Here is a 17,736-nt window from a genome sequence, read left to right as displayed (position 1 = left end):
GATGAAATGACAGCATGACTTGTTACTTCCTGCTAATAATACCCAATCTGTACCCCATGCTAATTGTATACAGTATGTACTATACACTTGTTATACTATACAGTTTTTGCCGTTAATATACAAGAAATCAACATACTTAACTGCCTTGGAAATATGCTTTTAATCAAACTGCGACTTTAAAATCCCACTAACAATTAAACTTGACTACCATCTCAATTTCCATCTCCATTTGACCCTCAGTCAACCTCCTACAACTGTATTTGTGGGAGAGCAGCGTTTGTGAACAGCACACTCGAAAATTAGTAGTCTGCCACTTCTAATTTATATGTATTTTTAGCAGTGATGTTAGCATTTAGCATTCACCACTGTGCCTAAATGCTGCCTCACAGACTCTGTTTTGTTTGAATGTTTTGAGAATGAACAACTACATTTTTTTGTAGGATCATTGTACTGGGGTGGAGGCAGAATTTCGAATTTGATAATCTCAAAACCTCGGTAAAGGAAAAAAACAAAACTGCAAAGCTAGAAAGAGTACCACTGGGTGTAATCTGTAGGGGAACGGTACTAACTGATTTCTTGCCTTAACAGTATAAATAGAATTGTTATACTATTTATCATGCTTATCAAATACCAATGTAATCAAAGAAATCTATTTAATCACAGATCTTATGCTTGATTTTATATACTCTAATCAAACGGATGTATCCGTTTAATCTCCGCCAAGGAGGTTATGTTTTCCCCCGCTTCTGTTGGTTGGTTTGTTTCTCAGCAGGATGACGCAAAAAGTACAGAACTGATTTGCAACAAACTTGGTGGAAGGACGGGGCATGGGCCAGGGAAGAACCCGTTAAATTTTGGGGCAGATCTGGATCATTAACTATTAATTTGATTTTTTATTCCTCTGAAGTTTGGTGTATGTTGTTTGATAATGTCCTTGGTGGAGTTCTATGCTCTACTGAGCGCATTTTCTAGTTTAATCATTGAAACTTGTACTTATATGCTGCTACCCTTGCATGCATGCAATAAAGGAGAATTTTGGATTGAGACTTTAATATTATTCATGAACTTTTTATTGTTTTATTTCTGGCACTTTTAATACCAGAATTATTTATATTCAGGATACTTTTATAGAAATAACAGACACATAGCCAATAATAAGTAAGTATTAAAACATTTATTTTCAGACAGACAGGGACATGACAATGTCCATTCAAAGGCTTATACATGAGCAGTTTTACCAGTATATCAAAGTCAACACGACAGCCTATAAAGCCTGTTCTTATATGAAACAAAACATGATGCTCGTTCATCAGTAAAACAAAAGTCTGAATGAAAGATATTTCAACCTGTAGTAAGGTTACAGCCAGTGATATTTTGTGGAGGACATATTTGCAAATAGACAAGCATTGAATCAATTGTGCTGAAAGTTAACCTGGGACTATAAAAACTACTGCAGTTTTCATGACAAACTGGCAAAGCCCCCTGTCCGTGAGATCTTTAATTCCCACCTCATTTGAACGCATCCTGGGGTAAGGGACATGGAATCTGAGTGGGCCATGTTCCATTCATTGTGGACGCGGCTGTTTGGGGTTGTGGTCAGAAGGTTGTCAGTGCCTGTTGTGCCAGCAACCCAAGAACCTGCTAGTGGACACTGGTGGTGGGGGAAGCCGTCAAGCTGAAGAAGGAGGCCTTATGGACCTGGCTGTCCAAGCCAAGGGGTCTTCTCAATCAGTACACAGGTACCAGCAGGACTTTTGGTTTGCTTAAAGGAAGTTCTGGCAAACCATCTGGTGTCTTATAAAGGGGAAGCAGGGTTTGGTCCAGGCTGTTTTCAGCAGGGGAGGAGAGGGCAAAGGGGACGGCAAAGACAGTACCTGTGGACTGGCATACCAGGGTGGTGGTTCCCATTTTTAAAATGGGGGAGGATGTGCTCAAATTATTTTGGTATCACACTGCTCAGCCTCTCAGCCAAAGCTTATTCCAGGGGTCTGGAATGGTGGCTCCGACCAATCGTCGAACCTCAGATTCAGGAGGAGCAATGCGAATTCCGTCCTGGCCATGGAACACTGGATCAACTCTTTACCCTTGCAAGGCTACTTGAGGGGTCATGGGAGTTTGCCCATCTAGTCTACATGTGCTTTGTGGACTTGCAGAAGGCCTATGACCGGGTCCGTTGGGGATCTTGTGGGGGAAACTGCAGGAATATAGGGTTCCGGGCTGTTGCTACGAGCAATTTGGTTCCTATATTACCGAAGTTAGAGTTATGTCCATATTCGCGGCAGGACGTTAAACATGATTTTAGGTGAGTGTTGGCCTCCGCTAGCGCTGTCCCGCGTCACCAGTCCTGTTTCTGATCTTCATGGACAGGATTTCATGGCACAGCCGGGAGGAGGAGAACGTCCAGTTTGGATCTCGGCTATTTGCAGATGACATGGTTCTGTTAGCTTAATTGGATCGAGACCTTCAGCATGCACTTGGGCAGTGTGTAGCCATGTGTGAAACAGCTAGGATGAGGGTCAGCATGTCCAAGTCTGAGGCCACGGTACTCTGCTGGAAAACGGTGGATTGCTCCCTTCAGGTTAGGATGGAGTTTCTGCCCCAAATGAGATACAACCGACTGAAATGAGTTTCCTCCATGGGGTGGCTGGACTCAGCCTTAAAGATACGATAAGGAGCTCTGACATCTGCAGGGAGCTTGGAGTAGAGCTGCTGCTCCTTTGCATTGAAAGGAGCCAGTTGAAGTGGTATGGGAATCTATTAGGACGCCTCCTGGGTGCCTTCCATTCTGGACACATCCATCTGGTAGGAGTACCCGGGGTAGACCCAGAACATGCTGGAGAAATGATTTATCTCATCTGGCCTGGGAACGCCTCAGGATGCCCCAGGAGGAGCTGGAACATTGCTAAGGAGAGGGATGTCTGGGCTGCCTTGCTAAACCTGCTGCCACCGTGACGTGACTTCATATAAGCGTCAGAAAATGGATGGATGGATGGATGGATGGTGTGTCTATATGTGTGTAAGAATTTGTACAGACGGATCTATTTACAGAAGTGTGAATGTTTCTCTACACCATAGGAGCTTCTACATCGAAAACAGAGACACTGAGAAACCTGGATAGACGCTAAAACCAAAAAAGAATCCAAACTCAGGGTAGAGAGGTTCAGTGAATGTGCAGTGGAAGGTGTAGAGGTGGATCAGCATGAGAGGTGACTTATCAGATGCCAAAACACTGCACACCAGTTAATAATTTTCAGAGACAAGACTTTACATTCTGAAAAGTTGTCGCAGTGAGAACTATTTTATCTTGTTTCTCAACAATTGTGAGGTAAACGGTAGAAAAATGCTGTTCAAGTTATAAAATAATTAATCAGGAACTTTTTTTTTTGATTGGTCAGAAAAAATGTTTTACTTGATCATATCATGTCATGCTGCAATGAAAGTTAATCCTGAACCCTTTGAAATGAATGAGAGGGCTGCATTTTTCCATGCATGGCTGATGATAGTGTGAACGTCTTGGAGCTTCTACATTGGACACAGAGACACTGAGAAACCTGGATAGACTCTAAAACCAAACAAGAACCCAAACCCAGGGTAGAGTGGTTCAGTGAATGTGCAGTGGAAGGTGTAGAGGTGGATCAGCTTGTCACAGGAGACCTTGTAGAAGGACAAAGTGCCAGCAGGATAGTCCACATACACCGATACTCTGTTAGAGTCAGAGGAGGAAGAGAAGGGCAGGACAATTTCTATGTTGTTGTGCCAGACAGAGTAACCACCAGCAGAGCAGCACAGACTCCAGGACTGATCATTTCCTCCAAACCTGCTGTCGGCTACGCCTCCTTTCCTTCTGATACCACTGTAACTCACTGATATAAGATCCTCTCCCTCCCACTCAACCTCCCAGTAAGAGCGGCCAGTCAGACCATTCGTACACAACAGCTGACAGCAGTAGTCAAATCTCTCTGGGTGATCAGAGTATGACTGGTCAATTAAGACCCATGTCACCTTTCTGTTGTTGTCAGACAGTATGAGGTTTCTGTTTGCTGTGTTTGGGTCCAGAGTAAGTTCACAGAAATCTGATGGAGAGACACAAGAGACTCAATACAGCTGCAGTTATTCGTTTATCATTTGTTCATTTATCGACTGCTCGATTATTAAGTTCTTAAACATTTTAATGGTGAAAACATGGCATCAGTTATTCCTTTATTCTCAGATTTTGGATAGGTTATGGTTTTAAGTTGGGGTTTCCATAAACAGTTAAATGAATGGATGAAACTAAAAACACACTTACACTTCCTCAGACCTGGTGTCAACCATCGGACTCCGCGAGGCTCCAACCTGAAAGTGGGATGTGGGTTAGACCATCACATTATCTTTAACGATGGAAACATGTATTCTACAATTGTTCCGAGGCAAATTTCCCGAGGAATGGTGTCAGGACTGATCTGAGCAAGTTTTAATGAATGAATTTATTGGCTAAAATAACAAAATTATTTATTGGCTAAAATAACTAATTTACATTGCCCAAATTACAGTAAATATTGTCAGTCTCATACAATGGTAACCAGGGGATCTCTAAATACAGGTGACTGCCCAAACCTATTCTCAGGCCTATTGTCCGGCCATCAGTCTTTTTTAAATGCCACTTCTTTCTGGTCTGTTTGGTCAGGGCCACAGGCTGACAGATAAAGGACATATTTCCCAACTCTCTCACAAATCCTATATCAGACAGTGTCTGTGCCTCCAGCTAACCTCTCCATACCTAAGAGTGTTCAGTCTCCAGTGTGGATCCTCCAGTCCAGCAGACAGCAGCATCTCTTCTGTCTCTCCTGGATGATTGTAGCTCAGGTCGAGCTCTCTCAGATGGGAGGGGTTGGAACTCAGAGCTGAGGCTATAGAGGCACAGCCTTTCTCTGTGATCATGCAACCTGACAGCCTGTAGACACATAAAACAACACACCTGTCAGATAAACTGAGGTTAGTGCTAGGTCTGTGAAAGTCACCACATTACAACAATACTGTAATTTTGACAACTTGGAATCCTGACCCAAGCATTTCCACTTTACAATGAGTACTCTTCAGTCCATCAGAGAGATGCCTCACTCCTGAATCCTTCAGGTCGTTGTTGCTCAGGTCCAGGACTCTCAGACTAGAAGACTGTGAGCTGAGAACTGAGGACAGAGCTTCACAGCTTCTCTCTGAGAGGTTACACACTCTCAGCCTGAAGAGACAACAATGAACAAGAAGTCAAGGCTCAAAGACAGAAAGAAAAAATGTTGTCTCATTGTATAGCTCACAAGGAGAATACGCCAGTATTCAAAGTCTTTAAATTTGCTCGGTGAAACTGAAATATCAGATCTACATCTAGATGTTAAGCAGTTACAAGGTGCTAAATTTGGTGACATACAGTCGCTTCAGAAAGTATTCAAACCCTTTCAATTTTTAACACTTCATTGTGTTGTAGATTTAAAATTTTTGTTTCTTTCATATGCCTTTTACTCAAAGTGGCAACTCTGGAGTGCTGCTGAAATGGTCGTCTGTCCTTCTTGGTCAACCCCCTGACCAAGGTCCTTCTTCTTCAGTTACTCAGTTTGGCCAGACGGCCAACTCTAAGAAGAGTCCTGGTGTTTCCAAACTTCTTCCGTTTCACAATTATTGAGGTCACTGTGCTCCTGGGAACACTCAGAGCTTTAGAAATGGCTTTATACGCTTGCCCTGATCTATACCTAAATTTTATCGCAGAGGTCTACAGAGAGTTCCTTGACTCGGATTTTGTCCTGCAGTTTGAATATTGAGAGCTTATATAACCAGATGTGTGCCTTTCTAAACTATTTCCAGTAAATTCAATTTGCCACAGGTGGACTCCACTCAAGTTCTAGACACATCTCAAGGACAATTAAACAAGGAGGATGCACTTGACCACAGTGACAACAGTGCCACAGCAAAGGGTCTGAATACTTGCATAAATAAGAGTTTCTGATTTTTTTAAGAATTTGCAAAGTTTTCTAAAAACATATTTTCACATTGTCATTATGAGTTATTGAGTTTAGATTGATGTGCAAAAATAGCATTTTATCCATTTAAAATTAAATCTACAACACAATATAAGTTTCAAAAAGTGAAAGGGCCTGAATACTTTCTGACACTGCATAATCTCCCCCTTGCACTGGCTAAAATTCTTGCTGTTTTCCTTTCTAACGGAGCTCGATATATAACTGTTGTAACTGAGTGTTAATACTGCATGAAGCAGCATTATTTAGAAAAATATCTCAAAACATTTGGAGAGCCATTGTAACATGATCTCACCTGAGAGTTTCCAGTGTACAATGAGGACTCTTCAGTCCAGCAGAGAGAAGCGTCACTCCTGAATCCTGCAGGTTGTTGTTGCTCAGGTCCAGGACTCTCAGACTAGAAGACTGTGAGCTGAGAACTGAGGACAAAGCTTCACAGCTTCTCTCTGAGAGGTTACAGCCACTCAGCCTGAAGACATAACCACGAACAAGACAAATAACATTTGTAGATACATTCAGCAAGGCATGCTTTCACATTCATATTTATATCGTTATAAATATTCCATATTCTTCCAAATTTTTCAAGATAGGAATGCCATTCAAACTTTAAAATTTTCAGCATTATTAGGAGAGTTGAGTTTAGATTCAAAGAAATATTTCATAGTTTATTAAAATGTCAAATGTTTAATTGATAATTAATTCATTGAAGTCAACAGACCCAATGTTCAAATACCACACTTTTGAAACCTGTGTACTTATTCATACATACAGATTCAAATTTTAAACACAACTTTTTGAACTTCTGATTTCAGCTGCTTGTTTTTCTTACACTTTAAAAAAACACCTTCAAATGCTAACACTTCTACCTACAGTTCAAACTCTTTCACTCAACTTCAGCTGATATTCCAAGTGCTTTAAATTTAATATAATACAATATCTCACAGGCAAAAAAAAATTAAATTTCAACCAGTTTCATTCAGAAAATTTTGCCTGTCCAGTTTCTTTTTTCTCTTCTATTGTATTTATGTGATCTATGATGAATAAATCCAAATGTACTTACAGAGCTTTCTTGGAGGCTTTGACCAGTGGCAGCAGCCTCAGAAGAGCCCCTTCAGAAGCAGAGTATTTGCAAAGGTCAAACACATCCAGCTCTTTTTCTGATGTCAGTAAGATGAAGACCAGAGCTGACCACTGAGCAGGAGAGAGATTCCCACTGGAGATTCTTCCTGAACTGAGGAACCCCTGGATCTCCTCCAATAGAGATTGGTCATTTAGCTCCTTCAGACAGTGGAACAGATTGATGCTCCTCTCTGTTGAGGCACTCGCCTCTATCTTCCTCTTGATGTATCTGACTGTTTCCTGCTTGATCTGTGAGATACTTCCTGTCTGTGTCTGCAAGCCTCTTAGGAGAATCTGATTTGTTTCTAGTGAAAGGCCCAGGAGGAAGCGGAGGAACAAGTCCAGGTGTCCATTTGAGTTCTGTAAGGCCTTGTCCACTGCACTCTGGTAGAAGTGTGCCACTGCAAATTTTGCTTCAATTGTTGATTTTTCTTCTGTTGACTTCTGGAAGATCAGTTGTTCCTCTGACAGAAGATTGACTCCAGAGTTGATGAACATCAGATGGACGTAAAGAGCAGCCAGAAACTCCTGAACACTCAAATGAACAAAGCAAAAGCTCTTTTCCTGGCCAAACCCGTTCACCTCTTTAAAGATCTGTGTGAACACCCCTGAGAACACGGAGGCCGCTCTGACATCGATGCCACACTCTGTCAGGTCTGATTCATAGAAGGTCACGTTGCCTTTTTGCAACTGCTCAAAAGCAAGTTTTCCAAGAGACAGGGTCATGTTTTTGGTCTCCGGATTCCAGTGTGAATCTGTCTCAGCTCCTCCATCATACTTGATGTTCTTCAGTTTGGACTGAACCACCAGGAGATGGATGTACATCTCAGTCAGGGTCTGAGGCAGCATATCCACCTTTTTAGTTTTCAAGGCATCCTCCAGAACTGTTGCAGTGATCCAGCAGAATACTGGGATGTGGCACATGATGTGGAGGCTTCGTGATGTCTTGATATGGGAGATAATTCTGCCGGCCTGCTCCTCATCTCTGAATCTTTTTCTGAAATACTCCTCCTTCTGTGGGTCAGTGAAGCCTCTCACCTCTGTCACCATGTCAATCATCTCAGACGGGATCTGATTGGCTGCTGCAGGTCGTGTGGTTATCCAGAGGTGAGCAGAGGGGAGCAGTTTCCCGCTGATGAGGTTTGTCAGCAGCACATCCACCGAGGTTAATTCTTCAGCATCAGTCAAGATCTCATTGTTTTGGAAGTTGAGGGGAAGTCGACACTCATCCAGACCATCAAAGATGAACAAAACCTTGAACTCTTCAAACTTGCAGATTCCTGCCTCCTTGGTTTCATTGAAGTGGTCATGAAGTAGTTTCACCAAACTGTATTCTTTGTTTTTCAGCACATTCAGCTCTCTGAAAGTGAATGGGAATGTGAACTGTATGTCTTGATTGGCTTTGTCTTCAGCCCAGTCCAGAGTGTATTTCTGTGTTAAGACTGTTTTGCCAATGCCAGCCACTCCCTTCATCATCACTGTTCTGACTGGTTGATCTCTCCCAGGTGAGGGTTTAAATATGTCTTCACATCTGATTGTCGTTTCTGTTTTGATTGGTGTCCTGGATGCTTTTTCAATCTGTCTGACCTCATGTTCATCATTGACCCCTCCACCCACTCCCTCTGTGATGTAGAGCTCTGTGTAGATCTGATTCAGAGGAGTTGGGTTTCCACTTTTAGCAGTCCCCTCAAACAAACAGTTGAACTTTTTTTTCAGATTAGATTTCAGTTCACGCTGGCAATGTGCAGCAAGACCTCCTGAATAGACACACAACAAATAATCAATGAGTGAATTAAAAAGTAAATATCATACTTTCATTTTCCTTAAGGCTTGGTCACACGGGTAACTATGTGGAATTGTTGCAACAAGTGGATTCATTAATGGGGCCGAGAAAAATCTGCACTAACCTTTTGCATCAAGCTCAATTTTAGTGAACTTTAACACAAATTCACACCATTTGCAAACCATTTTGACAGTGCTGAACTTTGGCGGAACAGAGACATGGAGAGTCCAAAATCGAGGAAGCTAACACAGCTTGTTAACTGTGTTGCACCATCTACGTTTATTTAACCTTCTCTTTGGGAGTATATACAGCTTCACATAAGAGGAGGGGTTTGCACACAGGTACGAGACAGGAGTCAATAGTACAAACATGTCTTCTGAATACTGTGTGAACTTACTGTAACATTAGTAGCTATGTTACTGAGCTTGCTAACAGACAGTTTATCGAAATTGCACGGGAGCCTTTTTTCACTCTCTTCATACTTCCCTCTTTATTGAATGAAATGATATATATTCCTAACAAAAAAGTGCCAGGGGGAGTAAACCGCACATTACAGAGAAATAGACAGAAGCTAATTAATCAAGATATCTGGAAAGGTCATGTTACTTTTCAACCATGTTAAAACGTTACAAAAATCCTTACTGCTCTGCAGACAGTTAGCCAGCTCCTCCTCCTTCATACTCTTCAGGAAGTGCAACAAGATCTTCAGAAATGCCTCTCTGCTGCCACCATCTGCTTCCTCCCTCTGCGTCTCTGAGCTTTGTGGATCTGAACTCAGAACCTTCTGGTGCCACTTCAGTTCATTCTTGACATAAGTGACAATTTTCTCCTCAAGCAGCTGGAACAAAATAATATACTGTATTACACAACAACACCAAAACCCTGGAATACATTTGTCAGATTTTTTTTAACATATCATCCACTCCACCAAAAATGTGTATGGAGCACATTGTTAAATTATCAGTTTAAATGTAACTCCAGACACAGGTTTAGTCATGTAATGTTTTTTTTGTTTTATTGAACTGTCGTACATGTACAGACCGAAAATACTGATTCCAGTTGTTTGGGAGGCTCCTGGGCAGACGGAATGCTGTCAACCTCAGACATCTTCTCTAGAAATCTGTGGAGAAACAAAGATTCATTTGCTCTTTTATGTATGTCAACACACAACGGTTAAAGTTCACATGCTCACAAAAACTGACTGAACACTACCTGCCTAAAGGATCCTCCGATTTTGGGCCAACTGAGATTAAAGTTCAATAACTGGAAAAAGGCATGGAAAAATCTTCAGTTGATAATCCAAAACCATGGTACCACTGTGACACATGTCCACTGACTAGCCAACTGACTGAATATTTTTCCATCAAGATGGTTACAAGAGTCTTTGAGGAGACTTTGAGAGTCTTTGTTCATTTTTTAGATAAATTAATTCTTACCATGGTTACTCGAATGTAATGCTAATACATGAGAGGCAGAAACTGGGACTTATCTACAGACAATTTGCACGTCGTTCGACTTTGTTACACTTGGACAAGCAAATTTGCACCATTGAAAAATTTCAAAGCAAATGGCTGACTTTTGAGGGAACAGATAACCAGAGTGCAAGACTCATGAAGCGATCATATTAGCCATGTCACATCATCCAATTGCAGAGTTTGGTCTCTGCTGTTGGGTCTTGACAGAGAAACAACACTAATGACTGTAATCTATTAAAACTCACATAGTAGAGAAAATATGTTAATGTATGTTCATGTTTTGATGCATATTACAACTTACTTAGGGAAGTTAATAACATCCTCCTTCGAAAAGTCACTCTTCAAGGACACACAGCTGGGTCCTGGTTCAGAAGCATCTTCTCCATGCTGCTCCTGCTGTGGCCTTCAACATAACAGAAAGAGATTTTTAACAGCGAATAATGATAATGATGGTGTGATCGGAGTGCTGAGCTCTGACGTGGAGAGTTAAGAAATCCTCATCTTACCTCTGAGGTTCGGTAAGGCTGTCTGCTTCCCCACACTGAATGGTTTTATGGGGTAGGACTCCTTCCTCTGTCTCCTCACACTGATTCATGGCAGAGCTGACACCTTCATACACACAAACAACATGCTAAGAGAGCTTGCACTTTATTTCTGGTCATTTTTCTCAGTCAAATGAGAAACATACAGAGAAATGACCTACCACAGGAAGTTCACCAAAAGCCTAAATACACAATTCAGTTCACGTTTGTTAATTCCCAGCAGCTTAGCCAAGCAGAATATGAAGTTTTCTACATTAAGAAGTCAGACAATTTTATGAGAAAAGCTGAAACAAATAACAGACTACTCAATTGAAAGATAATTAATCTTCTTCTGATAAGCGACTTACTGTATAAGTAATTTATCGAGCAAATTTGGCAAACATTTTCTGGTCAAAGACTCTCAGATGTGATGATTTGCTGCTTTTCTCTTTTTTATACTTGATTTTACATTTTGCGAACTTATGCTGAGCATTTTTCATTATTGTCTGTCAACACTGAAGGCTACCGCCACGGACAGGCACAGAGGAACGCATTTGCAGACTGGATCAGCTCCGGTTAGCGAGCAGAGCTGTTTCAAAGGTAAGGCAGCAGATATTGCAGAAGTTATAAAGAGTATGGTCTAGACCTGCTCTACATCAAAAGTGCCCTGACCTCTGTTATGATTTGCCATTATATAAATAAATTTGAATTGAATAAAATTTAATTGAAGTTGCAGTAAATATCACAATCTTGTGATCTATTTCTATGATGACAAGCATAATCAGTTTCCAAGTTACAATGAAATGCCCAAATAATGCACTTTGTTGCAGTGATATACAGTGAACTATAACGAGGTTATAGAGTTTTATTATGTAGCGATAGTTATATCTATAAATTAATGATATACAGCTGGTAGCTCCCTGCAATATATGCTTAAATGCATTTCAACAAAGTTTTCTGTTGGAGTTTGTGCGATACTAAATTTTTTTTTTTTTATCCTGGCTTCCATAGCAGCTTGACTCACTCACCCTCTCCTCACTTCTTGCTGTCTCTCATGTGTGTACAATGGATGACGAGAGACTACTTGTTGAGATCAAGAAATATAACCATAATCACATTATTACAAAGACAATGGCAAAAACGACATTGCCTGGCGAGCCATAGTTCTGGAGATTGAATCTTCAGGTGAGAAGTCAAATTTAAGTAGTGGGTGTCTACACATAATTTTAAGTTTACGTCTGCACGTCGTGGAAAACATTTTTATGGTAAATATTTTATTACAGTGGTATGATCAATTCTAGTGTGAAAAAGTAAACATGGCAAAACTTCTTTCAGTCACATAATCTATGCCTAGCCACACCATGTTTATAGAAAACACTTCAACCAGATGGGTTGTAATAAACGATTTAATTGAAAAAAAAATAAAAAATACAGCAACATTTCCAGCATACTTAAAGCAGTCAACTAAATTACCAGACTGTTTACTGACTCCAGGACAGCACAAAGTTCTCAATCTTCACAATAGTGCTGAAACAATTAGTAGATTAATCGATTCGTTGATCGACTGAAATTAATCTAAACGATTAATTGTTTCAATTATTTTTTAAGCAAAAATGCCTGACATTTTCGGATTTCAGTTACATAAATGTGAGGATTTGCATTTTTTCTTTGTCATATATGACAGAAAACTGAATGTCGCTGGGTTTTGAATCGGTAATCAGTTAAAACTTGGAATATTAGGATAGCACCTTCGGTTCTGGGAAAGTATAATGGGTGCTTTTCACTATTTATTTTTTTTACTTTCAAAAGACCAAATAATTAATCAATTAATCGAGAAAGTACTTGTCAGATTAATCAATAATGAAAATAATCGTTAGTTGCACCCCTACTTCATATCTATCTCAACTACACCATAAGGTCCTGCCATGGTACACTCCCTCAGGCGAGTTGAAATATTGGCACAGCTTGTCCCTCACCGCATGCTGCTTCCTGCCCACCTCTGTTGCCCCCCCATCCTCTCCACGTCTTCCAGTTGTTTCCCGTCCCGCTCATCAGACCATCTCCGATTCTGTGTGTGTTTGAGGAGAAAGTTGTGCAAATGCAGGCTGACAGCACAATGGCATCCATTTTTTTTCGGGAGGGGTAGATCCTTCTCTGGAAGATCCGCCACCTGGATGCTTGGATGCCGGAGACATTTCCCACGACATTTCAAGGAATTCTGTAGCTAAAAATGTGACTCTCCTGAAGGACGTTGCGTCCTGGATAGGGCCTCATCAGATGGGTTTTCAGATCGAACTCAGCATGGAAGGGCATCTTACGTAGATGTTCAACCCCAGGTATGATGACATCTTCAGGTACATTGAGTCTTCCAGCCTCCAGACCTCTGCCCAGCACTGATCCAGCAAAGACTCCCCATCACTGGACCTACCATAATCCCGAATGTGGACAACAACCAGGACAATAGAAAAGCTCTTCTTATAGTTGTAATATAAGCTGTCAGAGTGAGGGGTGGGGGTACGAGTATGCAAATGTGTTTCCCATTATAAACGTGTTTGATAATATACTTACTTCACATTTACAGTGGCAGATTGAGAGACTCGTATGTGAAGTGGTGTAGAAATCAGCTTTAAACCACTGTGACTGGAAGTATGTCTTCCTAATGTCCTTTCTGTTGCCACATATGACAAACAGATGGTTAGTCCTCTGAGAAAAGCCATTTTCACTCTTTACTTAATCCCCATTATGAAGCCAGTAACAAAAATCATTATTTTACTTTTAATTTTTAGGAGTAATTACATAGTACATTTACGAATGTTTTACTTCTAGCACTACAGGCAATATGGTGACAGAGAAGGACCCAGAGGAAGAGGAAAAACAGGAGCAGCAGGAGGATTGAGTGAATTCCACCACAACGAGTCAGGGCACGCAGAAGGATACACAGTTGCCTCTAACCATCTAAATATTCCACACTTGACCGCAAGCTTTTGTTTTGCTTCGATGGGACTTCTGTCATTTGTGTCCATCTTTGTGATGTTGGGTCCAATTATGGAGAGAACTCGGCCCATCTCAACTTCACTCATTCTAAAGTACTTGCGATGCCTCTCAGTATCTGCCCGGAGCTCCTGTGGCATGCCCCCAGTGTAAGGGCAGGTGTGTGTGGACCCAAGTGCGAGAGAGAGAGAGAGAGAGTCAGGCCGAAGTACAATGTCCAAAATCAGAGGTCAGAGGTCAAAATACCAGGAGTCAGTTAAACCAGGCAACAAGGCAGATCAGGAACAGGCAGAATCGAGGGTCACAAAAATACAGAAAAAACAGATCATACACAGTGAATCAATCAGGACTAAATGAGAGAGAGCTTGAACACGATAGTAACCAAGACAATCTGGCCAAGCATGAGAACTGAGGCGGGGTTTAAATACACAGAAAACAAGACACAGGTGCAAGACATTAAGGTGGAGACAGTAATCAACACAGAACCAACTTCAAAATAAAACAGGAAATGATTACAGATCTTGACACCCAGTTCTTGTCTCGGTTGATTGATGGGGTGCACCCAAACCCCTTTGTTTTCTCATTTGCATCTTACGGCGCAGCAGTCGAAGGGCAGCAACCCTCTCTCTGTCCACAATTATTTGTTCTGTTGAATTAAAAAATAACTGATTAAAATGTAAAACCGTTTGTGTTCAATTAAAAATGAATAATTACTGGCTGCATACATGTAAATGTGTGGCTCTGTTAAGACCTATTCACCATTGCTATGGCGGGTGAAAAAATGTGGGCAAACCCAATGATCACTGCACTGAACTAGAGCAAAGTCACTTAGTTTATAAATTGAGCTGACCCTCCACTACCAGATCCACTACTACTTTACTTAAGCAAAAATTCGACGTACTTGTACTTTACTTTAGTATTTCTGTTTTCTGCTACTTTATACCTCTACTCCACTACATTTCCAAGAAAACATATACATGTACTTTTTACTCCACTACATTTATACAGCTCTAGTGACTAGTTACTTTGCAGATTCCGATCAACAATACAAAATGTACTCAATAAATAAATTATAAATCTGGTTTTATCGGTCCCCAGGGAAAAATTCACAACCTACTCAGCAGTATGCAGAGTAATATATGTATAAATAAATTAAAATTAGCTCCACTTTTACTAGCTGCAACATTAAAGTAATGAACACATGCATGCATCAATACTTATAATCCAATCTGAAAAGGGCCATTCTGCATATTGAGTACTTCTGGTACTTTAAGGAAATTTTTGGTTTTTGACACTTTTTTTACTCTTAGTTAAGTAACATTTTCGATGCAGGACTTTTATTTGTAACAGAGTAGTTCTACAATGTGGTATTACTACTTTTACTTAAGTAAAAGATCTGAGTAGCCTTGGCCTCCGCTGCCATATCACATCAAAACAATGGATAGCTAACAAACAGTTGAGTATCAAGGTAATATCAGTATCACCACTGTAATTTACATTATTAGGCCTATACAATGTCCAGTAGGCTACCGTGGTAACAATACCATTTAGTATTACTGTCATGATACTGCCATTATAAGGTCCCAGTAGCAGTCAACCATTTCCATTCTTGCTTACATAGAACGTAGGTGGGTAGGCTGCTACTGTGCTTCTGTGCAATATAGCCTGAATTTGAAAGGTATAAAATGTAGGTCTATTATACCTTTAGTTTAGGCTATATGTAGTCAGAAAAAAACTGGTTTATGGTAGCCTCACTGTTCAGATTAATTTTTCAAGTTACCAACCAAAAATAGACCACTGCAAAAGACAACTCACCCACAGCATTTCGTTGTCACGCTCTGTGTGAGGTTCCGCACCCGTTGGTGTGTCGCAGCGTGACGCTTCCTGTTACTGCTCGGGGTAGCGTGTTCCTCTGTTTGAACCAACTATCTGCTGAGAGCCATTTTCAAAATTCCCCCTGAGATTCTTTGGCTCTGTCCTCTCTCAGGTTGATGATTTGGGCGAAACAGTTCAGGAGTTTCATGACGGAACCACAGCAAAGCTCAAAACACACAGCACCTTTAAATCATGTCAAAAATTGCTCCTGGTGTTATTTTTTCTCCTGGGGCCAAAGATTCTGCATTAAAGATCAGTCTGCAATATTGGTCTGCCACTGTCTCTGGTAACCAGCCTTGTGTGTCATGTACCTCTACATAAAACACACTTATAATGAGCTAAAAGAATAGAAAACAGAGTTTTCTTCATTAAGAATATTGTGAGAAGAGTTGAAACAAATAGCAGATTAGTCAGTCCAAAGAAAATCTGATAATCGACAGCTTTTTAAGTCATTTATCCTGCTGGATAAAGCTTCTCAGATGTGAGGATTTCCTGCTTTTCTCTGTTTCAAAAGACATAATTTCACAGCGTCACCTTGAGATCGGGGGAACTGGTTATGAGCATTTTTCACTATTTTCTTGGGGGGAAAAAACAAGCGGATCAATACTAACAGTTAACCCGAATAACAATAACACAATGCTTGTTTCAGCTCTAATTTATTAGCCGAGGACGATCAGGTGCAAACCGCACTTATTTCAAAAGTCCTGCGACCCACGTCTGTGTGCTGGTTGTGTGAAAAACTCAAGAGAATCCGTAGAAACCAGTACTGACTACAGGTCTGGACTTCACAACGCTCTGCACGGTGGCTTTTTCCCCTTGAGGAGAGTCTGCAAAGTTGCGCACATGGTAAAATAAGATACTTACGCTGATGAAGCGTCAGCCTGCTGCACATCGGTTATCAGTTTTAGACTTCGTCTGTTCTGCGGCTCTCACTTAAGATCCTCTGTGGTCAGATTACACCGTAACTCTACGATAACAACGGGTCTTGTTCAGTTTTATTTGACGCACGCTGAACTCGTTCTTCGACGGCTGCGCGCCGCGGCCGTGAGACGTAACGGTTCATCATCACCTCCGCCCGCATTCGGCAGGGCACGGCATTGGTGGGGGTAGTGCTCTGAGGGAAAAAAAAAAAAAAAGAAAGTAATTTACCGAGCGTAAAAGACTGTCAAAAGTCAGCTACAATACCTTCAGCTGAAGAAAAACCTTTCGAAACGCACCCAGGACCAGGGCCCTCTGCAGTCTAGACCACAGTCCTGACCGTAGACCGCAGCTGCGAATGGACTCGGACGCTCTCGCCCGAAAAGTCAAGCCTGGCACAGGAAGTGCCTTAAAGTGCAATGTCGCTCGACGGCCACTGGGGCCTGGCCACAATCGGTCCGGACACACGATCGCTTGCCGTCGTTTGCAGTCTCCTCCAAGCTTTGGGCCAACGTGTTTACTGTAAGATAAGGTGGCAGACTAAAACTACTTTGATGATGGAGAATTTTTTTTTGTGTGTGTGTCGGTTTCTAATGAGTTGTTATTTTTCTTTAACAATTTTAATTTTTCCCAAAATATATTGTATTGAGAAAATCATTTCAATCGGTAGAAAGGCATAAATAACCATTATTTTCTCCAAAGGGTGCAGCAGTTGTATTGCCCTGTTCTTTTTATTAGGCCTATTTATTACTTATTTTGTTATTCCTATATCATTTATTTTTTTCAAGCTCACCTTTTCAACCAGGTCTGTGTGCTCCAACTCCACTTTTTGATTTCCCTCATTTTGTACTTTGTAGACTTGTAGAAGGCTTATTACCATAGACTGTATATAAAGACATACATAAGTCTATGCTCACGACCGTGTCCCTCATGGTAACTTGTATAAGGCACTCTGGGAGTATGGAGTCCCTGAGACATTGGGAGTCCTGGTTATGGCACTGAATTACAATGCCAATTGATATTTCTGTACAGTAACTGTTTGTTAG

General features: G+C 41.1%; 1 protein-coding gene across 4 annotated transcripts; it reads right to left on the bottom strand.

Moving 5' to 3' along the window:
* Positions 1 to 1,186: 1,186 nt before the first annotated feature.
* Positions 1,187 to 17,103, bottom strand: LOC120790436 (protein NLRC3-like). Of its 4 annotated transcripts, none has more exons than XM_040127932.1 (12): positions 16,990 to 17,103; positions 16,637 to 16,886; positions 10,892 to 10,994; positions 10,687 to 10,788; positions 9,952 to 10,030; positions 9,553 to 9,748; positions 7,069 to 8,884; positions 6,304 to 6,477; positions 5,045 to 5,218; positions 4,760 to 4,933; positions 4,289 to 4,335; positions 1,187 to 4,073 (listed from the first exon to the last, which is right to left on the bottom strand). In XM_040127932.1, the coding sequence occupies exons 2-12, from the start codon at positions 16,662 to 16,664 to the stop codon at positions 3,523 to 3,525; spliced, it is 3,444 nt and encodes a 1,147-aa protein (XP_039983866.1). In that variant the 5' UTR covers positions 16,665 to 16,886; positions 16,990 to 17,103; the 3' UTR covers positions 1,187 to 3,522. The 4 variants fall into 4 exon arrangements, with proteins under 4 accessions (XP_039983866.1, XP_039983865.1, XP_039983867.1 ...); XM_040127931.1 differs by lacking the exons at positions 16,637 to 16,886; positions 16,990 to 17,103 and adding exons at positions 12,904 to 13,330; positions 13,475 to 13,574; XM_040127933.1 differs by lacking the exon at positions 16,637 to 16,886 and having other exon boundaries at positions 16,958 to 17,069.
* Positions 17,104 to 17,736: the final 633 nt, after the last annotated feature.

This window comes from Xiphias gladius, chromosome 6, assembly GCF_016859285.1.
Source record: "Xiphias gladius isolate SHS-SW01 ecotype Sanya breed wild chromosome 6, ASM1685928v1, whole genome shotgun sequence".
Classification (NCBI taxonomy): domain Eukaryota; kingdom Metazoa; phylum Chordata; class Actinopteri; order Istiophoriformes; family Xiphiidae; genus Xiphias; species Xiphias gladius.
This window is presented reverse-complemented; position numbering and strand designations above follow the sequence as displayed.

Coding starts and splice junctions, on each gene's coding strand:
- LOC120790436 (XM_040127929.1), bottom strand. CDS start 13,033: ATGGATGCCATTGTGCTGTCAGCCTGCATTTGCACAACTTTCTCCTCA. Junction 8,885..9,552: donor GGCTAACTGTCTGCAGAGCA/GTAAGGATTTTT, acceptor GTGTCTATTCAG/GAGGTCTTGCTGCACATTGC. Junction 4,336..4,759: donor TGGAGACTGAACACTCTTAG/GTATGGAGAGGT, acceptor TCCCACTTTCAG/GTTGGAGCCTCGCGGAGTCC.